Consider the following 21,725-nt stretch of genomic DNA (forward strand, 5'->3'; position numbering starts at 1 on the left):
AATTAAATGCAATTCATGATCCAGGACTGGATCTAACCATGGAGGAGAAAAAGCCCAAAAGAACATTATTAGGACAACTGAAAAAATAGGAATATAGATTGTATGCTTATATCAATGTTGAATTTCTTGATAACTATAAAAATGTGTTTAAGTGAATATCCTTGCTCTTAGGTAATACACATGCAAGTATTAAATGGTAAGGAGCATGATATCTGCAACCTATTCCCAGTTACTTAGAAAATAGATGGATAGATGAAAGATAGAGAATCAATAGAAAGTGATATAGAACTGTTAAAAGTTGTTACATCTGGGTATCTGGGTAGGGAGTTCTCTACATTGTACTGTAGTTCTCTGTATTATTTTTTTTTGTATTGTTTGCAACCTTAAGTTTGCAATTTTTTCGAAATAAAAAGCTGTTTATTGGGGTTTTTTTGGGGGGTTTGATTTTCGCTTTTTTAAAAGACAAAGTCTGCTCCTCTGCTGTCCCCTCGTTAGCCATGTGACAATGGCCAAATCCCTTAGCCTATCTGGACTAAAAGTGGAAATCCCTCCCCTCTTGCTACCTGTCTCTCAGGGCTGCAACAAAGCTCCAGTGGGAAAGTGCTTCAAAATGCAAACTATTATCCATGTGGCACAGCAGTGCTCCAAAATGTATTCACCAAATGCAATGAATGTGCCACAGCAATGAAAGAGGTTGTTGATGTGGGAGGAGTGGGGTGAGGGGGGTGGGGGGTATAAGGGAACTTCTTATATTTTTTGAATGTAATGTTTTAAAAAAATGAGATCGTAGAACCAAAAAAAAAAAGTAGTGCAGGGCAAAGAAGAGGATTATTTTATTGCCTGTCCCCACCCCAGGGCCTCTGCTATGCTGGTCCCTAAGAGTTGCCAAGGGTTTTGAGGAAGGGTCTGTGGGGACTGGAATTCTTTTTCCCAGTCTGAGTTCTCAGCCTCCTTCATTCCAACATTGGCTTCGGGAGCCCAGGGAGCCTGATAAGGTAGGCGAGGCAGGTCGGAGCCTTGGCCAAACCTCGGGGAAGGCATCTAGGAGAGAGCTCTCTGGGCTCACCGCTAGGGAGCAGGGCGGAGGTGGGCGCCCTAGTTTCCACAGCAGTCCCCAAAGCCAGCCGGGCCGGGCCCACTGGAGAAGGCGGCAGCACGCGTCTAGCCTGAGCCTGTGCCTCTGCAAAGCTGCAGCCCGTGGGGTGGGGAGGTGGAGGTGGTGCCTGCCTCGGGGAGCGGGCTGGCTATGAAATACCTACAGCTGGGGTAGTCCCGGGCACTTCCTCAAGCAGCACTTTTGCTCTCGGGGAAGCTTTCCCTGAGAAGATGGCTGCAGGCTCCCTCCCCCAGATCCGCCGGGCAAGACCAGAGCAGCAAAAGGAAGACGTGGGTTCCAGGATCCAACTACAAGGTAACACTTAAAATATGAGAAACCTTGTGGGGACCGAGGACAGTCTTGAATTGGTGCGCAAGAGAAAGGCTGGCTGTGTTTTGAAGTGCTGTGTCCGAGGAGCCGCAGGGCCGCACAAGAGCGCCCCCTGGAGTTAGGCATTACTAGAACAAGGGCCCGGTTAGATTCCTCCGCCCTTACTCCTGACAAATTCCCAGGAATGGTGGATTGTGACCCAGGGAGCTGACCTCCTCCCAGTGCAGGGACTCTAAAGGTGACCCCCACCCCCAGCAGACGCAGTAGCTGATACCTGCAGGGGATGTGGGCTCACAGACATGCTGTGCCCTCCCTCCCCAGCAGGGGGTTCATTTTAGCATGGAGGTCCCAGCTACCTCAAAAGAATGGGTTCAAGGTCTGTAGGACAGAGCATGAGGTGGAGGAGAGCAATGTCAGATGTCATTCCATTAGACGACAGTATGGATTGTGAGCTCATCGTGCACAGAGCGCGGTGCTAAACAGTGAGGAGCAGAGAGGCTGGGCTACATGGGATACATAAGGTTTAGTTGCAGAACTTCCTCTCAGCATATGATAAATCTCAAGTCTCCGTTCTAAAACTTCCCTCACCTGACCCCATGTCTCCCACAAGCCACTGCCTCATCTCCTCCCCAAGCAAATGTTTGGAAAAGAAGTGTTTCCACAGCTCCATCTCAAACTCCCCCAAACCTATTGCAATTGGACCTTATCTCCCACTACTCCTCTAGAACCACTCACTCCTTGGTTACCAGTGACCCCCAGATACTGTCCTATTATTTATCTAACTTGTCAGTGTGTGACACTATTGACTGTTCCTTGCTCTTAAAATGATTCTCCTTCTTCATTTCCTCCCTTCCTCCTTTCCTCCCTTCCTTTCCTCCCTCCCTCCCTCCCTCCCTCCCTCCCTCCCTCCCTCCCTTCCTTCCTTCCTTCCTTCCTTCCTTCCTTCCTTCCTTCCTTCCTTCCTTTCCTTCCTTTCCCTCTCTCTCTTCCTTCCACAAATTATATAGACAGACACAAATACATAGATATGTCTTTTAAAACAATCTCCCTAAACAAACCATTAGGTCATCTGTCCCTTACCCCCTTATGTCTCGGGGAAGGCCTCACATCAGCACACGATTCACTGTTTTCAATATGCTTGAACTATTTCATAAAAAAACAAAACAAAACAAAGACTAGGTAGAATCCTCCTTAAGATGATGTAAAGCACATATATAATGACATGGAAAGATATTTGCAAAGAGTGAATGGACAAAAATTAAAGCAGGCTCTGAAACTTCAGGTCCACTATGATCCCTTTTTAGTAAGGAAAATTATATATATATGTAGTCACTGAAAAAGGCTGATTGGACAAACTGAAGTTTTAATAGTGATTATCTGTCCGTGATGAGAATATGGGCGACTTTTGTTTTCTTATTTTGGCTTGTCTATATCTTCTTAGTTTTCTACGGTACACAGAAATATTCTTGTAAAGTTCATTTTTTCGCACACCCAGGTGATCAGATGAAGCACTAGAAGTCACCAGGGAGCCACCCTTCAGGTTGTCTGTTTGGGGGCCTCCTAATGCCTCCTGAGCATGACCCTGATGCCTCAGCATTGGGGCTCCGTCAGCTTCTGAGGCCAAAGGTTGGGCAGGCTGGTGTCCTTTCTGCAAGGCTCCTCCTCCAGGAGTTACATGTCTCAGTCCAGTTCTCCCCTCTTGCCTGGAATGCTAGGGTAGGGCTTGGGATAATCCCCAGAATCTCAGAGCTGGAGGGAGAGCCTTCAAATGTTACATGGTCTAACCCCCTTCCTTGTTTTAATCCCTGGTCCAGTGGCCCAAAGAGGAGGCCGTCTAGCCTGAGCTTGCAGGCCTCCAGTGGTGAGCCTGAGACTGTTTAACTGTACATGCAACTTGTTTAGAAAATTCATCTTTATAGACCAACGTTTGTGCTCCCTAAGATCATGGCCAAGGACATGGAAAATGAAAAACTGGGAATAAGATTTTGGAGAATCAGTTCTCACAATCATGTTGAATGGATTCAGTCCTTCAATGCGGGTGCCACGTGGCCAGCCCTGTGCCTGACAAAATAAGGGGAGACAGAGAGTATGCAAGGCCCCTGGCCCCTGCTCACAGCAGAGCGGGGGGACAAATCCATGTCCAAGGAAGATGAACTAATCATGGGTTCGGGAACTCAGAGCAGGGGAGGTCCATGTGGGCTGGGTGTCAGCACAGCCTGCTGGAAGAGGTGGAGGAGGAAGGACCTGAGCTGAGCCTTCAAGGAAGGACTCAGAGAGGCAGCGGAAAGCAGGCCTGGCCTTCCAGACAGAAACCACAGGCCCAGGCATTTCTGAAATAAGAGCACAGTGTTCAACAAGACTGCCACCAGATCGCGGGGCACTTTTGTGCAAATTAGAAAAAGGCATCCCTGACTCAGACATCTGCTGGAAGTCTGTTATACTGATTTTTAAAAACTAGACATTTGACTGCCATCTTCCAGGAAACTGCCATGATAAATAAACAAATCTATGACGTCCACAGGGTGAGCCAAATCTTCCTTTGCTGTCTGTATGAACTTACACCGTGGCACTGGTTTTTAACTTGCATGAGCACCAAAGAGGCCCACTTGAGGAGCTCTGGGATGAGGGGCTCCTGACAGCTGAGGAAAATCAGCAAGGAGGCACTGCAGGCTTGCCCCTGTGTGGATCCACCCAGGCAGGGCCAGGGGAGAATGGAACCTTCTAAGATTAAAATCCGACCCTCTGAGAAGTCAGCTGCTCTAGATCTTGCTCCTGGCTGACTCTTGCAGGATCTTTTCAAAGCACCCTCAAGCCTTTCAGGCTTGTTTTGGGAGGTGGGTGGGGCAGCCACTGTTCACCTTCTGGATGGGACAGCAAGGTCAGAAGTGATGCACACGGGGACTCGTGGCCAGGGGTGCAGCGACCCCTGGTTCCCCTACACCTCTCTGAAACTTGGAGAAGGATGAAGAGAATAAAGTGAGAAGGTAGCTCCTAGGACAGGTCCAACTCCCTCACATTAAAGTTAGGAAAGCCAAAGCACAGAGAGGGGCAGTGGCTTGCCTGAGGCCACACAGCAACTTAGTGGCCAAACTGGCTCTCTCTTGCCAAATCCTCATTGGACACTGAGGAGAAGCATGCGCACCCCCCTGTCTGACAGCATAAACCACAACACCCTACTCTGGTCCCTGGTCTGGTGGCAGAAGGTCACCAGGGCCCTCCTGGGAGGAGGCATCAGGCAGTAGAGGGGCCCCTGACTGATCCCAAATCTTGGGATGGCCACTGATGTGCAAAGATGTGGCCTTGGCTCAGTTTGGTTTGGCAACAGACTTCATTTGGCTTGGACTTGGCAGGTAACCTCCTCCCCAGCAGGCCAGGCTCCTGACCTGGGGCAGCTCAGGGGCCACTCCAGAGGCTGCTGCTGGGGAGAGGGGCATGGCTCCCATGCTGATGTTGAAAGAAGCCCTGGTCAGTAGGGGAATGGGGCACATCCACGCTGGATATTAGCCATGAAAAGGCAAGATGTTCTGATATAATGTGGATGCATCTATACACATGCTAAGTGTAGACACAAAAGGTCACATATTGTATAAGTCCATGTATGTGAAATGTCCAGAAGAGCTAAATCCAGAGAGCCCGAAGGAGATTTGTGGTTGCCAGGGACAGGGAACAGAACGAACAGGGAGTGACTGCTGATGGGTACGGGGTCTTCTTGGGGGGTGATAATGTTTTGGTACTAGATCAAGGAGATGGTTGCACAATACTGCCAGTTGTGCCCTTTAAAGCATTAATTTCATGTTTATGAAAATTTCATCTCAATTGAAAAAAAAAAAAGAGGCAGCAGCTTTGAAGCTCCTCTCTAGAGGGTCAGCAGGGGATCAGCTTCCTGCTTTCCCAGGAACAGAGCCCAGTTACAGGATCTCGCAGCCCGGGGAGGAGCCAATACTGCACCGGGCCGAGCTGCGGGGAGGCAAGCCCAGAGGAGCCGGCTCCCAGCTGAGGCCCGGTCCCAGCCAAGGGCGGGGTGTGCTTCGGAAACACCGTTGGCACAATTCCGCATCGGAGGCCAAGGGCTCTGCCTGTTCTTGGGGCTGCCGGGCTACGTGGAAGCTACGGCTACGCGGCCCTGCCTGACCCCGACCATCAGGGCCTAGGAAGCTCCACGGGCACTGGCTTCCACCGCAGGCCCTGGGGGATCTCCTCCACAGCCACTCGACAGAGGGACGGCCTCTCACCATTCGGAGAGCGTCTGCTTGGCAGCTCGGCTGGTCTGAACTGATGTCTTCAAAGTGAGCCCAAACCAGCCTCCCTCCCTCCGTTTTTTGGGACCTGGCTCTGTCCTCTGGGGCCACACAGACCAAAGCTGTCCCCAGGGACAGCCCTCAGAACTCTGAGACGGGCAGAGGTGGGGACGAGGATGCACTTGTGTCCCACAGGCCTGAGTCTACTCCCACCTGTCATCCTTGGGGCCCTAGGAAGGTTCCCACACCTCTCTGGGCCTCAGTTTCCCAACTTGTAAAATGTCCCGCCTGTCTTCCAGGGCTGTCCCAAGACTCAGTTAATACAAGAGGTAGAAATTGCTCAGGACAACTCACAGGGCTCCGCGGCGTCGGGAGGGAAGCCGGCTTGGACCTTCTTGGGATGGGCCCACCCGCCAAGCTGGAGGTGGCTTGGAGGGACCCTCTGCCTTGGCTCACAGCCGTGTCCCTGGTGTGTGTTTCCCAGAGGGAAGGGCAGGACCGGTCAGTCCTGGCTCTGTGGTAGAGGCTTCGCTGCCCCAGACCTTGTGCGTCTCAATTCCCGGCCCTGGCCCTCATCTTCACCCAGATTCCTGCCGGCCCCATCGCCAGAGTGCGATGCAGCGGGGAGACAGCGGGTTAGGAGCCAGAGGCCGGGAGCCAGCCAGGGCCGGTCTCCTCACCTGCACAGGTTTTGGTGGGCAGAGGTACAGGCCTGATCCACTCCTGCCCCGGCCCTTCCCAGCAGAGGTGCCCACCCATGGTAATGACCACCCATGTGTGTCCTCACACATTTCTAAACTCTCTGGGGCGGGGGGGAGGGGGTACTGAGAGACCTTGTAGCCACGAGGTTCTGATGCTGCACTTCTGAGAGACGGTGGAGAGTGAGCACAGGACCCTGCACTCCAGCCTCCATCTGCGGACAGGCCAGGCTGAAGGTGGGGGGCGGCTGGGACAGGGGAGGACCCCCTCCCCATCTTTCATAAGGCCTAAGGCAAGTGACCCCGCAGTTGTTCTCCCCCCGCTCCCTGCTGACCCGCTGTGGGCAGCCCCAGCCCCTTCCCTGGTTTGGGGAGGGGGCGGTGGCTCTGAGGCGGCCCCTCCATGCACAGGGGCTTGTCTGTTTCAGATGGCTCATCTCCGGCAGTGACAGGAAGGGAATGCCAAATTAACACTGGGTAATAAATTCTGCAAAAGCCAATAAAACCGAAGCAGAGGGATGGCTGGGAAGAACCGCAGCAACTGATTAAACATTTTTGTTGGCAGTCACAGGCGCACGGTGCATTTTCCAGGGTTTGCAGCAAGGAGACATCTGGCCACGGCCCATGTGTTTACAGGAGCAGATCTCAGGGACCAAGGAGGGTGTGGCCCTCAAGGGGGTGGTAAGCTGGGCAGCAGGCACTCTGCTTTGGGGAGACCGAGGCACCTCTAGGGCAGCAGTCTCGACGAGCTGGCTGGGGCACTTCCCGGGAGGGGTGGAGTTGGCCTCTGCCCCCAGTGTTGGAACCTCAGGCCCAGTTCGCTGGCCAGCTCTGTGGGCTGTGGCCTGAGCCTGGGGAAGAGAATGTTCCGTGCTGCGAGTGCCTGCTGCCGCGCCCTGCCATGCCCCACACCCAGACACGGGATCCTGGACTCAGGCCCCAAGCCCAGCCCTCCGTGATTTTAAGGGCTGGGATCCTGAAGCCTTAGACTCCTTGATCACACCCCAGAATATTCTCTGCTCTGTCCCTCTGCCCATGCTGCTCCTCCCCCAGAGCACCTGTCCTTCCCTCCAGCCCCACTGTGCTCTGGGGTCCTGAGCTCCACCTCCAGCGGAGCAGCATCCCGCCTACCTGGGTTGGCGGGAGCTGCGCGTGAGCGTGTGCATGCGTGCATGTGTCCTCCCAGCAGTGCCTTATTCCTTTCTGTCTTTGTCCCTGTGTTTGTTAAATGACTCTGAAAGGCCCTGCCAGGGCTCTGCATGAGCTCATTGGGGGTGAGGATGAGGAGGGGGACAGTGGCAGCTGATGGGCGGGACCAGTGCTCAGCGCTGTCAGGAAAAACTGGTTTCCACATGGACTCTGCTGCTCCAAATCCTCCCGTGGCTTCCCACGGCCCGCAGGACAAAGCACAGCCTTGTCCCATCAGTGCCCCCGAAATGCAGCCATGGTATCAGGGTGAAAAGCAGGGAACGACTCTAAAGGAGTGTCCCTTAGCCCTGCATGAAGCAGACGCTGGCTTCCCCAAACATCTCAGTCCCCAAACATCAGGCTGTTCAGCTCCTACCCTGAGAGCAGCGCTCCGGGAGCCTCGTGTTCGCGTGTGCCTCTTGCCTCGCCCAGCGGAGCGACTGCCTTGGTTGGCATCAGCTGACACGCTGGGCAACAGGGTCGCCGCGGCCCCCCGATGCCTCTGCTCCAGGTGCACTGTGCTCGCTGTGGGGCACACCTCTTGGCCTAGCCTGACCTCAGACCCCCACAGCACCTGGTCGAGGGCACTGTCCTGCCCTCTGCCCCCTGCCTGCCGGGCTCTAAGGGCCAGGCACGCTTGGACCCAGGATCACTCCCCAGCGTCCTGAAGGCCCTCCTGCCCCTCGGCTTCCTCGGGCTTCAGCCTCATCTCCTGCCTGCCCCTCATCAGCCACACGAACCACATGCTCTCCCTCAACTCTGCCACACTCTGTCTCACCTTCACAAATGTCACCGCCCACCTGCTTGTCACCTGAGATCCCACAGGGGCTCTCTGTGCCACCTCCTACCCCAAAAGTCTACTCCCTCTATTGCGTTGCCCTCTTTGGCACTTACTAGTAAATGCTTTGATAGGTAAAGCTTGGTCTCCCCAGTCCAGGAGTTGCCCTAAAGAGGAGATTATAGGGCCCAAGTCTTTACCTACCTCTGAGAAGAACACTGAGAGAATGACCAGACTGATCCAGTGAATTACACCAGCAAATTGGAATGCACTGGAAACTGCAATGAACACAATGATAAAGGCCAATTTTAGGAGCAAGGAATTAGGTGCAGTGGTCGAGGGGCTCTGCAGCCCGGAGGCAGATGCCTGGGAGCCGGGCCCCACCTGCAGGAACATTCCTTCTGGCTGAAATCTGGCCAGATAGTACCAAGGGCTGTTTTCCCGGTGTCTGTGATGGAGGGGGTGGGAGGTCTGTGGCCCCCGAAGCTGCTCTTCTCTCCTCCATCGCCTCCCACAGGCTGCTCAGCCCCCCAGCCTCGGTGGGATTTATGCTGTGGCCACGCTCCAGGAAAGGAGCCGTCCAGGCGTCTGTGGCTTTCAGCCCTGGGGAGGCAGCTGCAGTGAACTCCAGAAGAGCTTTCAGAAATCCACACCAACCGTGCACCCCCAAAGCTGTTAGCGGGACTCAGGGCAAGCTTCTTTTCGCCTTTCATTCTGAAAACTTGGATTGGCAGAGATGGCAGTGCCAGCCAGGGGGGTTTGGAGAGAAGGTCGGAGCAAGGACAGGAAGAAGGAACTGGGAGAGAGGGGAGTTCGCTTCTTGACAGTGGCAGACCAGCAGGCTGGTGAGCTGGAAAACTTCCACATCACTCCACCCGCCCTCCAGTGTCTGAGGTGCAAGAGGGGAGCGCCTTCAGCTCCCACCCCACCTTCCAGCCTTAGTCTGTGGAGTTACAGCACTGTCTCCGGAAGGCCTGGTTAAAGTGCACAAAGCCACGACCGGCCTCCGAAATCTTAGCATGGCTAGTGCGTCAGCTTGAGTGGCAAATGGCAGGACGCCAGGACCAGGGTGAGGGTCAGCTGAGCTCTGCTGGAGAGAGGGTGGGCAGGGGTGCTCACAGAGGGTGGGTCTAAAGGGGACCCTGGCCGGGCCAGGGGGGCAGGGCCGCCCGGGTCGCTGGGTGCAGGAATGACCTGAGAACATGCTTGCTTTGCCTTCTTCCTGGGCTCTGGTTGGGCCTGCTTAACTCACTGCTTAGGTTTCCCTGGGGCCGAAGCACCTTTAGGGGCTAGGACATGAGCAAAAGAGAGCAACCCACAGCCTCTCCCCATGCTCTGGGATCTGCGAACCCTCAGGGTGGGAAAACCCAAGCCCTGGAGCACATCAGGGGAGAAGGCTCTAATACCAGGCTCCCAGGTGGGAGGTGTTAGAGTGCCCTGGCTTTAGGCCGAAATGACCCCTGGGAGATGAATCTCAGACACACGGTGGGTTCCTGCCATCCCAGGCCATGTGAGTACCAGTGGGAACCAGGAGGCTGAGGCCCGTGTCACTCTGAAAAGACCTCCAGATGATTCTGAAAACATAAAATCTCTCTCCATTATTTCTCAAATGAATTCCTGTGCCTTTTTTACGGTTTGTTTTAGAAGAGCAATAAATCTCTGATTGTGCGTTTTATGGAATTTAAGATGCCTTTTATGAGCTGCTATTGGATCTCCCACCAAAATCAATCTCCTGGATACTTAATTTTAAGCAAAATTCCAGTGTCTGCAGGGTTCTCAGTTCTGCTCAATGCCATGTCACAACCTGAGCAGCCGAGGGCCCTCAGTACAATCCACCACAGGGAAAGAAAGACTCCGTTATGGTTAAATCTCATAAAAAGCAGACAGTATGGATGAGTGGGAGGGGAAAGTATACAACATGGTTTAATTGAAGACAGGTTGAGTGTAAAACCAGTGCCGATCACTTTATGCTAGAAGATCCTTTAATTGGAACCAAGGGGCCTCCAGCTGCATAAAACCCAACTGGGCTTATCAGACAAAAGCTCACTGTCATCCTTCTCTCTTAGAAAGCAGAGAAGGCTAATGTGACTAGGAGGGAGCTTTGAAGACCCTGAGTAGAGAGGACCCATTAAAGGAAGGGAAGGCTTTGAGGAAACAAGCCCGAGACAACCGAGTGGGTTCAGAGGTGGCTGGATCTATGGTCCTGAGTTTTGTCATTGATAGGAAAAGAAATCATTCTGAGGCTAGTAATTTTACACTCTCTTCTTTGCACTTGGATAATCCACCTTTGAATCAGGGAAATTGGGGGGACCAGGAGCTCTACCCAGAAACCACTCACTCATCCAAAGTTGAGTGAAGACCCTTGCTCCAGCCCCTCTGGGGCACCAAACAAGGGTCTGCAAGGGGGGATGGCTAGGAAGGGGCACTCCTCTCTGACAGCCATGTTGCCACAGACATCCAGAAGGACAGGGAAGTATTGGATGGGCCTCCTGCTGCCCTGTGCTCCAGGATCCCATAAACACAAAGCTAGGACCCCCAAGGGGACCTCTGGTGGCAGAAGAACTGGCCAAGCTGCTGCGTGATCTGGTGGTTTTAAGTGCCAGCTCCACTACCTCTTGCCTAGGGCAAGGTTTCATTTCCTTATCTATAAAATGGGGTAATATCAGTCTTGACCATCTCACAAGGTTATAGTTAGAATCAAATTAATGGACATGTGCTTAAAACTATCATGATATATGTAAATAAACCGCCAACTGATGGCTGGATAAAAATACAAGCAGCAGCAGCATGGTTGTGGGTACTGTCATTGTTATTTCAACAAGGTGATACACCTCCACAAATGGGAACTTTTTAATCTACAGAAAATTCCAACCTGGAAAATTCCAAATGGGAACAATAAAGAATGCATACAGGGGTCCCCAACATTTTTTATCTCATCAGTTTCTGATCATGGAATGCTGGGGAGGGCAACTGAAGAGGCCACATTGAGTGCAGAGGGGCAAAGTGACACTGGGGGTGACAGAGAGAGAAGCTGCCAGATGCATTTCCTCCCCAGCGGTAAAAGTCCATGAGCAGGGGCCTGGGGCTTGGCAGCACATCAGGCTGGGGGCAGGACTTTAAGGTCCCCCATAGATCACAGTCTTCTGGTTGGGGACCCCTGGTGGATGCAGATGCACATTGAATATTGACATCATACGTATTTGCATATGTATCTCTCTTGCTACTCACACTGGAGAAGCTTTATATCTATTAGAAGTTCCAGAGTCAGGAGAATCACCACCAATATTACACAGGCTACCAGGAAACTGTTGAGACTTGCACTGAGCAAAAATACCTGCCACACGGCTGCTCTCTTCCCACAGCACGGCTTCAGCCAGTTAGACCTGTGAGGACAAAAGTGGGGAGAGCAGGGACTGAGAGCAGGAAAGGAATCACAGCAGAGGAGGCAGAGCTCCGGCCAGAGCTCCTGCTCACACACTGACCAGCGCCATCCCTCCCCGGGTGCTCCTTGGCTCTGCTCTGCCCCGTGAAATGCTTTCTTAGTCTAGAGGCTGCTTAGAAGAGCAGACACATCTCCTTAAGAGATAGACCTGAGTTTGCATTCAGACCCCGGCAACTCACTGCTTCCCTTTGCCTCCATTTCTTCATCTTAGAATGGGTATGAATATTTAAAAGAAAATAAATAAAATAAAACAAAATAAAACGGGTATGAAAAGCCAACTCTCATACGGGTGCTGTAAAGGCTGAAGATCACGAATTAGTAGTGTGCCTGGTTGTATGGTAAATGCTGCATGAAAATTAGCTGCTATTATATTTCTTTGTAGTCTCAGAACCTAGCACAGGCTCCAGTATTTAGTAGACCCTCAAATCACCTTTAATAAATGCTCAGTTAATGAATGAATGAATTTTAAGATTTTTTCAGCTATAAAATGAAAGAGTTGGATAAGATCCCTGTTTCTCAAAGTGGGTCGTATGGAACACTAGTTCCACAAAATGTTACTTGATAAAAAATTTCCATAATTGAGTGAGTTTTGGGAAATGTGGGTCAAACAAAGTTAAGTGGGTGTTTTTCTCTGTGGGACATTTCAGTGCTTTTAATATACTAATATCCACCACCATGCTTCAGAAGGAAGTACAGTATCAGTGTTTCCTAAAGTCATTGGTCCACAGCACCCTTTTGTCACAGAGCGTCTGTGGGACTAGTGTTCCATGAACTATCTTTTGGGAAATTTTTGAGTAGATGATCTTAAACATTCCAAGATGTGGCCACTGCTGACAGAAACTTTCCAGAGCAGGTTTGGAAGCAGGAGGAGCCACAGAATCTCAAGGCTTGTCGGGTTCCTTAGGTTTTGTGGGGTTTTTTAAAATTAATTTTTTAAAAAGAAACTTTAGATTACATAAATGTGACATAAAAAATATAGGGGAGGACAACCAGCAAGATGGCAGAGGAAAAAAGCGCTCCTAGAGTCAGCTCCTGCTACAGGGCAATTAGTAAACACCCAGAGCTATCTGGAGCTAGCTGAGGTACCTGTTTGGGGGCTCCAGGAGACCAGAAGAGTATCCTGCAGCATCCTTGAAGGAATGGAAGGCAGAGACTGCCCATCTGCAGAGAAGACTCATAAGTAGAGCACTCCAGGCCATGGAGGCGGTGCCCACCCTCCACTGGAGGCACAAGCCTCCTCAGGAGCTGTTCCCCAGCTGGCATTGAAAGCTCCACTTCCCAAAAATGCGGGAGGAAGAGATGGTTGGGCACCAACTTTAGCTACTGATGAGTAAATTTTGTGGGCTGGAGTGTAATTCTGAGAACAGCTAAAGTTTGAGCCTGTCCAAGTCAGAAAAAGGCTAGGAGCCGCCATCTTAACTACGCGCCTGGCACAAGGGGAAGTGGGGGTGGGCTGAAAACCACAGTGCTGGTAGGGACCAGCTTCTTTCCATCCAGATCAGATTGCAGGTCTATCCTAAGCCCCAGCTCCACCTCTGGGAGGGAGGAAGCTGGGGGGACCTGTGCCAGCCTCTCCAGGAAACTACCAGCTAAGCCACAGAGACCAGTGATTATTCTGCTTTGGCTGAATGAGCTGCCCCAGGAACTATTCTGTGGCTGGAACTGGAAGTTCCATTTTCCAAAAACAGGGGAGGAGGAGACAATTGGCCACTGATTTCAGCTATTGATCAGTTAATTCAATTGGTTGGAGTATAGCCCTAGAAAAGCTAGATTATGAACCTGTCCAGGTTGGAGAGAGGCTGGTGGCTGCCATTTTGACCCTGTCCTCAGCCTGAGGGGAAGCCAGGCTGACTGAAAATCACAGAGACGGTAGGAACCTGGGCTTCAGCCCCAACTCTGGCAGGGAGGAGGCTGACAGGCCCTGTACCAGCCTATCCAGGTAACAGCAGGTACATTTGGCTGGCACAGATTGAATAATCAGATGTCTTCTAGGACAACTGTAGTCATCTTGTACCCGCACTGCAAATACTTCTGCCCATACCTGCAGTTCCACCCCCGCCCTAGGTAGGGGAGAAAGAGGTGGGAAGCTTCATCAGTCACTCTGGGCAACAAGTCTAGGCCTGCACAACTTGGATTATTCACACAACTGTCACTCTGTCCTTACCCCTGGCAAAGGTAAAAGTTGGGAGAACCTTCATTGGTCCCTGGGAAAATGAGGGCAGCTTGAGCCTCCACAGCTTATAGCACCAACTATATCCTTGGTTCCTACTGCCCAACCAGCAAGGGAGAAAGGGCAGGAAGCCCTAAACTAAACAGAAAAACTGCACCCAGAAAACATACTCTAATAAGTCAGATGCCAAGACACCAACAAAAAATTACAATCCACACCAAGAAACAGGAAGATATGGCCCAGTAAAAGGAACAAGATAAGCCTCCAGATGACATAAAGGAATTGAGACAACAAATCACAGATGTTCAAACAAATCTCCTTAATAAATTCAATGAGATGTCTAAAGATATTAAAGATATTAAGGAGATATTGGATAAACACAAGAATTTGAAAGCATACATAGAAAAACAGCAGGTCTTATGGGAATGAAAGGTTAATAATACTAAAAAAAATTGGAATCATATAATAACAGATTTGAGGAGGCAGAAGAAAGGATTGGTGAGCTTGAGGAAATGGCCTCTGAAAGTGAACATACAAATGAACACATGAAGAATGGAAAAAATTGAACAAGGTCTCAGGGAACTAAATGACAGCAAAAGACATGCAAACATATGTGTCATGGGTGTCCCAGAAGGAGAAGAGAAGGTAAAAGGAGCAGAAGGAATATTTCAGGAAATAATGGCTGAAAATTTCCCAACCCTATTGAAGGACATAGATATCCATGTCCAAGAAACACAACATACTCCCATCTGAATAAATCCTAATAGACCTACTCCAAGATACTTACAAATCAGAATGTCAAATGCCAAAGACAAAGAGAGAATTCTAAGAGCTGCAAGAGAAAAGCAATGCATAACATGCAAGAGATACCCAATAAGATTAGGTGCCAATTTCTCACCAGAAACCATGGAGACAAGAATGCAGTGGTATGATATATTTAAGATACTACAAGAGAAAAACTTCCAGCCAAGAACCTTATATCCAGCAATATTGTCTTTCAAAAATGAGGGTGAGTTTAGAATATTTACAGATAAACAGAAACTGACAGAATTTCTAACCAAGAGACCAGATTTTCAGTAAATACTAAAGGGTGAGCTAAAGAATGGAAAGAAAAGACAGGAGAGAGAGGCCTGGAAGAGAGTTTAGAAATGAAGATTATATCAATAAAAGTAACTAAAAATGTCAAAAAAGTGGTGAAAATAAAATATGACAGATCAAATAGGAATAAATTAACCAACAATGTAAAGCACTTGTATTCAGAAAACTGCAACTCAATGTTAAAAGAAATAAAAAAAGACCTAAATAACTGGCAGAACATTCCATGCTCACAGACTGGAAGATTAAATATCATTAAGATGTCAATTCTACTCAAATTGATATACAGATTCAATGCAAATTTTTAAAAAGTTGAAACCATGATTATCAAATTTATTTGGAAAGGGTAAGGGGTCCTGAATAGCCAGAAACATCTTAAAAAGGAAAAACAAAAACTTTCATTTCCAGACTTTAAATCATATTACCTAGCTATAGTGGCAAAAACAGCATGAAACTGGCATAAAGACAGACACATAGATGATTGGAACCAAACTGATAGTTCAGAAATGGACCTTCACATGTATGGTCAAGTCAACCCCACAGCCTGTCAAACCCACAGCAGAACAGTCCATTCAACAAATGGACATCCATAGCCAAAACAAGGAAAGGGGACCCTATCTCACACCTTATCCAAAAATTAACTCAAAATGGATCAAAAATGTAAAAATAAAAGAAAGAACCATAAAGCTCTTAAAAGAAATTGTAGGAAAATATCTTCAAGACCTAGTGGTAGGTGGTGGATTCTTAAAGGAAATAAGAGGAGAACTGAGATGGACTACTGATGTTTAATGTACATAGAAGTTTTAATTAGCTTTACAGTAAAAACGTGGAAATGTACAGAGTGGATGGTAACACATAGTGAGTAAAAGCTAGTTTATAAATGGGGATGTTGCTGAAAATGGTAGTCTAGGTATGTAAATGCCAATTGACAGAATGCTAGAGAATAATCTAGGAACTGAATAGCACAGTAAACCAAGAGGTAGATGAGAATTGTAGTTGATGGTACAGATGCAAGAGTGTCCTTTGTTAGCCAGAGCAAATGTGCATCACTATTGCAGGATGGTGGAAATGTGGAGAAGCATGGGAAAAATACAACTGGAGGGACCTATGGACTGTTGTTGGCAGTAATATAATATTCTTGAATCTATGTCAAAGATGTACTGTGTTGATAATGCGGCAGTATGGAAAATGTATGCCAAACATACACTATAGATGTGGTAACAATTAGATGATATTGTCTTATCTGTAAAAAATGTTCCAATACAGCATGGTGTGTTGATAGAGAGGTGTTGTCTGGGAATTCTGCACATGTGCATGATTGTTTTATAAGTTTACAACTTCTGTCATAAAAACTATATTTAAATAATAATAGGGTGGGTTGGGGAAAAAATACACCAAATGTAAGATAATGACTATAATTAGTAGTAAGATTTTGACAATATTCTTTCATAATTTATAACAAACATCTCACAACAATGCAAGGCGTTGGTGGAGGGTTGATGTATGGGACCCCTGTATGATGTTATGCATGTTTGCTTTCTAAGTTCACAATTTTTACTATACCCTTATTGTTTATGTATGTTCATCTATAAATGACATAAAGATAATAATAATAGAGTGGGTTGGGGGAAAAATACTTTGGTTAGTAGTAACATTTTGACAATGCTCTTTAATCATTAGTTAAAAATGTTTCACAACAATGCAAGGTATTGGTGGTAGGGTGAGGTACGAGAGTCCTGTATGATGTTATATGTGTTTGTTTTGTAAGTTCACAACTATTACTATACACTTATTGTTTATGTAGGTTTATGTATGGGTGATATACTTCAATAAATTAAAAATATATAGGGGATTCCCATATGCCCCACCCCCCCCACTTTCCCACATTAACAACATCCTTCAATAGTGTGGTATATTTGTTACAATTGATGAACACATACTGAATCATTGCCACTAACCATGGATTATAGTTTGCATTATAGTTTACACTCTGTCTTGCGCAATTTTCTAAGTTAATTACAAGATATATAATGGCCTGTATCTGTCATTGCAACATCAAACAGGACAATTCCAGTGTCCTGAAAATGCCCCCATATTACACCTATTTTTCCCTCTCCCTCCCCTCAGAACCCATAGTCACTGCCTCCACATTAGTGATGAAAGTTCTTCCATTACTAGAAAACAGTAAGTCTATAATAGAATAGTAAGTCTATTATTAATAAATGATAGACTATTGTTTATTCCCAATCCTGAGGATTTGGGGATGGTGATGCGTCCTTAGGGCTTTTGATCTGCTCCCCTGAGGAACACAAGCACAGGAACGAGGGGTATGTCTGCGGGGGCGCTGGGAGCTGGCGATTCTGAGCACAGCCTCTCACTAGCTGTGGGCTGGTCTTACCTGCCTCCCTAACAGAGAAGATTTCAGGCGCCCTGAGTAGCTCACAGCACAGGCCAGGAAGCCTTCCTTCTGGCTCTGCCTTCGGTTGACCTGGGACCATGAGAAAAGGCACCTCAGCACTCTGAGCCTCAGTCTCCCCTGCTGTACAACGGGGATAATACTTCTTAACCCACGGGGTTATTGAGAGTTAAATGAGAGAAGGTATTGCACCTCTAAAGCACAATGTGGCTGAAATGGATTAGTAATGATAAAATGATAAAAATATTTTGTAGTCCAAATGCTTGGACATTGGCCTCTGTCCTTCTTTTCCAGAGGAGACCAATCTATTGAAACCCACTGCAAGAAGGACCAGGGCTCCCCTCCCGAAGAGCTCGAGGCATCAGCGCTGCGGTTAGCCCTCCCCAGCTCCAGTGCTCCCTGTGCTCTGAGGGACGAATGTGAGTGCCTGGAGTAGTTCCTTCAAGGCTGGGATTTCTTCCTCACAAGCCCCTGGGAAAGTGTGAAGGAGCATCCAGCCTTGGGGAGGTGGGCCACAGCTCACTGTTCTTTAAGAAACCTGGCAGGAAATTGAGCTTAAGCAAGTCTTTCTGCATATTTTATAGCACCTGTGGGGATAAGCCCCTTTTCCTGGGCTCTGTGAAGAACGCAAAGCCAGGGGGTGCAGTCCCTCCCCTCAGGGAGCTGGTCCCTGAAAGAGGGCTAGGGGGATTTCATCAGGTGATGGTAGAAGAGGATGAGGGCATTTGGACAGGGGGCTTGACATAAGCCCCTCGTGGCCCAGGAATGGCATTCCAGGGGCGAGGAGACCCGGCAGGCCAGAAGAGAGGGTTCTTAGTAAGGAACAAATGGGAGACGGGGAGAAAGATCAGTGAAGGACAGATTGTGGGGCCGTTGATGCATGCCTTCACCATCCGTTGCAGGTAGACTTCAAGGTCCATTGCAGAACCACTTCTCTCCACTGTCCTGCAGGCTCACATGGGCCAACTTACGAGCAACAGGCTGGGGCGGGGGGAGGTCAGGCAAAACTTCAAGGGCGGCAGACTTGGCCCAGTGGTTAGGGTGTCTGTCTCCCACATGGGAGGTCTGCGGTTCAAACCCCGGGCCTCCTTGACCCATGTGGAGCTGGCCCATGTGCAGTGCTAATGCGCGCAAGTAGTGCCCTGACACCCTGGGGTGTCCCCCGCGTAGGGGAGCCCCATGGAGCCCCACGCGCAAGGAGTGTACCCCATAAGGAGAGCCGCCCAGCATGAAAGAAAGTGCAGCCTGCCCAGGAATGGTGCTGCACACAAAGAGACCTGACACAACAAGATGACGCAACAAAAAGAAACGGATTCCCGTGCCGCTGACAACAACAGAAGCGGACAAAGAAGACGCAGCAAATAGACACAGAGAATAGACAACCGGGGCGGGGGGGAAGGGGAGAGAAATAAATAAATAAATAAATCTTTAAAAAACAAACAAAAAACTCAAACCATGTGCAGTTCGCAGTTGCCAGACAAAACGTATGATGCGTGGTTTAATTTGCATTCCAGATACACAACAAACAATTTTTAAATGTGAGTATATTCCAAATAGTGACTAGGTTATACTTACACTAAAGATGATTCATTGTGTATTTGAAATTCAAGTTTGACTGGGTGTGCTGTATTTTCATTTGCTGAATCTGGCAATCTCACACCCAGAGCAGAGGGGTCTGGAGGAGGCCTGGTGAGGGCAGCCTTGATTCAGTCAGAGCAATGCCCGAAAACCCTTGGAGAGAGGCGAGAAGGCAGTGCCAGCCGAAGGAAAGGTCGCCGGGGGGAGGGGGTGGTGTGTCGGTGTGGGTGGGGGCGGGAGGGGAGGACGAGGGCAGCGAAACCTCCACTCCAGGCTCAGGATGGCTGTGCCTGGCCTGGCTGAGGCCCAGTGAAACCCAGAAGCTGTTGTCCACAGGAAGCGACTAATTGTATACTCCTTTTGTGCCCTTTGAGTTTTAAAATATCTTTGGCTATTGATACCCGTCTGACCTCTCCTGAGTCATCCTGCATGTCTCACCTACTCCCCCTTGTTTTCCACAACGTGACATCCCTGCCTCCCCTTCTGCTGTGCCCTATTTTAATCGTTCACACCTCTAGCCCTGAGCTCTTGCCCAGCTTCTGAGCTGCCTCGGCAGTTCTCTGGAAGTTTTGCTCTCTCTTCCTTACCCTTCAGCTTGCCTGTTAGCACCATCCACGTGGCTGTGGGCATCACCATGTGCCATTCTAAAGTCCTACAGGAAACCAAACTCCAATTCCACATTCTCCTTAAAAATAACTCAGATCGTCCATGGCCCCTAAACCCATGCCATCTGACTGTCACTTGAAATGTAAGCCAAGTGCACCTTCCCACAGTCACACATTAAAGACCCGTGAAGGCTGTTTGCCTGGGATGGTGCTATTTTGAGGGGCCGGCTGGAAGGCTCCGGCATCTGTTCACCTCCACGTCTTGGACATCTGATGACTGTGGGGTGAGCCCCTAAGAGAATGCCTTTCCTACCCGGAAAGGGGAGCCCCGAGGAGAGAAGGGAATGAAACAATCCAGATGTTTTCTTCAAATAGAGTATTTCTGGATATTCAGTTCCCTTTAAACATGGGACTTAAATGTTGACCTGCTTTCACTGGATGGAAAGGCCACTTTATGTTGCTATTTAAAAATGCTAAAACGATCTTTGCTATTAGAAAAACTTACTGACCAGACCAGGGGTTGGTTATTGGGAAGCTGTGGGTACAAAGTGGGGTGGCTGAGCTTGGTGACTTGCAGCCAGGTAAGGAGATACAGGAAGGTGTCTCGAGTCCTCCGTACTCAGAAGTTAGCAATTAGCTGAACTGGCCCTCAAAGCACACCCCAGCCTCAGGGAAGAGCCAGGAGAGGGCCAGGTAGACGGCAAGACACAGAAACTAGGCAGGAAAAGGTCTGGAAGTTAAATGAATGCCATGGGCTGAGAAGTCCGGCTCTGATTCTGGCCCCTCTTGTATCATGATCCTTAAAAGGGCATTTTGTAAAAGTACCAGACATGGGAGCTGCAGAGCCTGGGGGAAGGAGTGGGTTAGGGGAAAGGCATCGAATAAAGGCTGCTCATGGGCTATGATACTTCTGGCCTCAGCAGCAGCAACGTTCTAGTGCCAAGGGCCACCGCAAGCCAGCCTGAAGGGCTGCAGGGAAGGGGCAATCCAGGCTACAGGGCTTATATTTTTAAAAAAAATCAGCATGGATGACAGGAGCTAGGTCTCTCCCTGTCAGAGAAGAGAGTCACAAATAAGATAGGAGGAAGGCTACAATGAATCCTGTTGTGGTAGATTGGATTTTGGGGTGATTTGAGCATCCTGATAAATAATGATAGTTATAAAACAAGAATCATGAGTCCATGCCTATTTAAACAAATAAATGAATAGAGAAGGGGATGGTGATTCTTTAAAGTAGAATACCAATGAATAAGTGTAGAAACAGTGATGGAATTAAAAAAATAACAATTGTGTAATCATACTAATACTTGTTTCAGGCAAAAGTCATCAATGGATGCTAAAGCTAGTGGATGAAAGTCTGAAGGGAAATGAGGTATTTACACAGCCTCAGAGACTCTACATAAGATACTTAATTACAAAAGGGGAAATAGCAAGAAACCTGGCAGCTTCACCTTAACAGGTGACCAGAATTAACATCACCAGTCATGGGGCAAGGAGACAGCCTGGGCTTTCTGATACCTCGTGCTGAGAAGATGCTACAGTCCCATCCTCCCCCCACGGAATCTTTGAACAGCTATTGAAAACTGATAGTCAGCGTCCCCAGTGCTCTGAAACACAGTTAAAGGGTTGCAGAAACTGGGTGAGCACTGAATCAAGAAAACAGCACTGAAAAATGGTAGGAAAAGCTCTCAGTGCTGCGTGCAGATCAGCCTGCACTCTCAGTGTGGGTCCCTGGTTCTGGCTTTGTGACATACAGTTGAGCACTGGGAGAGAGGAGAGACTATTTCAGAGGAAGAACTAAACAGGGGGCTACCTAAGGCCATGAACAAGTGCATGCTCAGGACAAGATGCATGCTCAGAAGAGACTGGAGTGGACCCTGTGCTTTGGGCTCAGGCTGGCCTTCAGGTTCCCGCAGCTGGAGGGCTAAGCTCTGAAGGAGAGTATCAGCCAACATAGAGCCAACACGTGAAAATTGTTTTGTTTTGTTTTTCATTTGTTTGTTTCTGTTAGCTCCTGGCTTTTATGGAAATCTGTCATATCACTAGCTGGATACAAACTTAAGGAACAGACTAAATTCCAGAATTAACACA

At 48.9% G+C, this 21,725-nt stretch overlaps 1 protein-coding gene and 1 long non-coding RNA gene across 5 annotated transcripts in view; one reads left to right on the forward strand and one right to left on the reverse strand.

The window, feature by feature from the left end:
- The window catches only part of TMEM266 (transmembrane protein 266), a 117,962-nt gene that overhangs the window by 34,442 nt on the left and 61,795 nt on the right, over window positions 1-21,725 (reverse strand). For all 4 annotated transcript variants that reach the window (XM_071214315.1, XM_004468189.3, XM_004468188.4 and 1 more), the window contains 2 exons: window positions 11,557-11,711; window positions 8,533-8,606 (listed from right to left, as the gene is read on the reverse strand). In XM_071214315.1, coding sequence (XP_071070416.1) covers window positions 8,533-8,606; window positions 11,557-11,711 — 229 coding nt within the window. The remainder of the gene's footprint in view (window positions 1-8,532; window positions 8,607-11,556; window positions 11,712-21,725) is intronic.
- On the forward strand, window positions 997-18,831 carry LOC111766484 (uncharacterized). The gene is made up of 3 exons (XR_002798521.3): window positions 997-1,411; window positions 17,746-17,870; window positions 18,354-18,831. It is a non-coding gene; the product is annotated as an uncharacterized lncRNA (long non-coding RNA).

The sequence above is a fragment of the Dasypus novemcinctus genome, chromosome 3 (genome assembly GCF_030445035.2).
Source record: "Dasypus novemcinctus isolate mDasNov1 chromosome 3, mDasNov1.1.hap2, whole genome shotgun sequence".
NCBI classification, from domain to species: domain Eukaryota; kingdom Metazoa; phylum Chordata; class Mammalia; order Cingulata; family Dasypodidae; genus Dasypus; species Dasypus novemcinctus.